The sequence below is a fragment of the Plasmopara halstedii genome (assembly GCF_900000015.1).
Source record: "Plasmopara halstedii genome assembly, contig: Scaffold_3073, whole genome shotgun sequence".
NCBI classification, from domain to species: Eukaryota; Oomycota; class Peronosporomycetes; order Peronosporales; family Peronosporaceae; genus Plasmopara; species Plasmopara halstedii.
The window spans coordinates 432,641-433,231 of record NW_020189977.1 but is presented as its reverse complement, the minus strand read 5'-3'; the positions used below and the strand labels follow the sequence as shown (position 1 = coordinate 433,231).

The 591-nt window shown below is 42.6% G+C and overlaps 1 protein-coding gene across 1 annotated transcript; it reads right to left on the bottom strand.

The window, feature by feature from the left end:
- Window positions 1-349: 349 nt before the first annotated feature.
- PHALS_07271 (uncharacterized protein) lies at window positions 350-577 on the bottom strand (the record flags this gene model as incomplete). The annotated part of the gene is made up of 2 exons (XM_024720708.1): window positions 350-389; window positions 459-577. 2 exons carry the CDS (start codon window positions 575-577, stop codon window positions 350-352), a joined length of 159 nt encoding a protein of 52 aa, XP_024585880.1.
- Between the last annotated feature and the right edge of the window lie 14 nt (window positions 578-591).

The following is a 591-nucleotide window of genomic DNA, read 5'->3' as shown; positions in this document are numbered from 1 at the left end:
TCTTCTTCTTCTATCTTCGCCTACTGACCTTCTTCTAGCCAATTTTCTTGTTTGCTGCCTCATTACTTATTTATTGATCGTCGAGATAATCCAACACCACCATGAAGCAGCAGCAGCAGAAGAAGAGAAGAGGTAATTAATAGGGTCGGTCATAGCAAGAGGTGGTGTTGCGGTACACATTTATTATCAGCAATTATTTCTCTATGATGATCGTGTTGTTTTCTTGTTGCTAACGGAAGAAGTAGTCGTAAGTGAATGTGAAGTAGGAATAGAAAAGTAAGGAAGTAGAAGAAGAACGGAGCAAAGAGGATGGAGCACGATGAGTGAGAAGGTCAGTCAGGGCAGACAGTTATTGTTGTTTCCCATCGTTCGTCTCCTTAAATCTATCACTGACGCAAAAAGAAGATGAACATCATGATGATGTTATCCTCTTACGTTCTTCTCTTTATACTACCGACCAAGCGCGGGTGGAAGCTGCCTTCGCAGCAATGACCGCCTCTACCTGACGTCGCTTGTTTCCCTCCGTCGTTTCCGTCTTGATTGAAAAACGTTCATGTGTCGCTTTGAAGTGCTTCATAGCATTGTTTGATA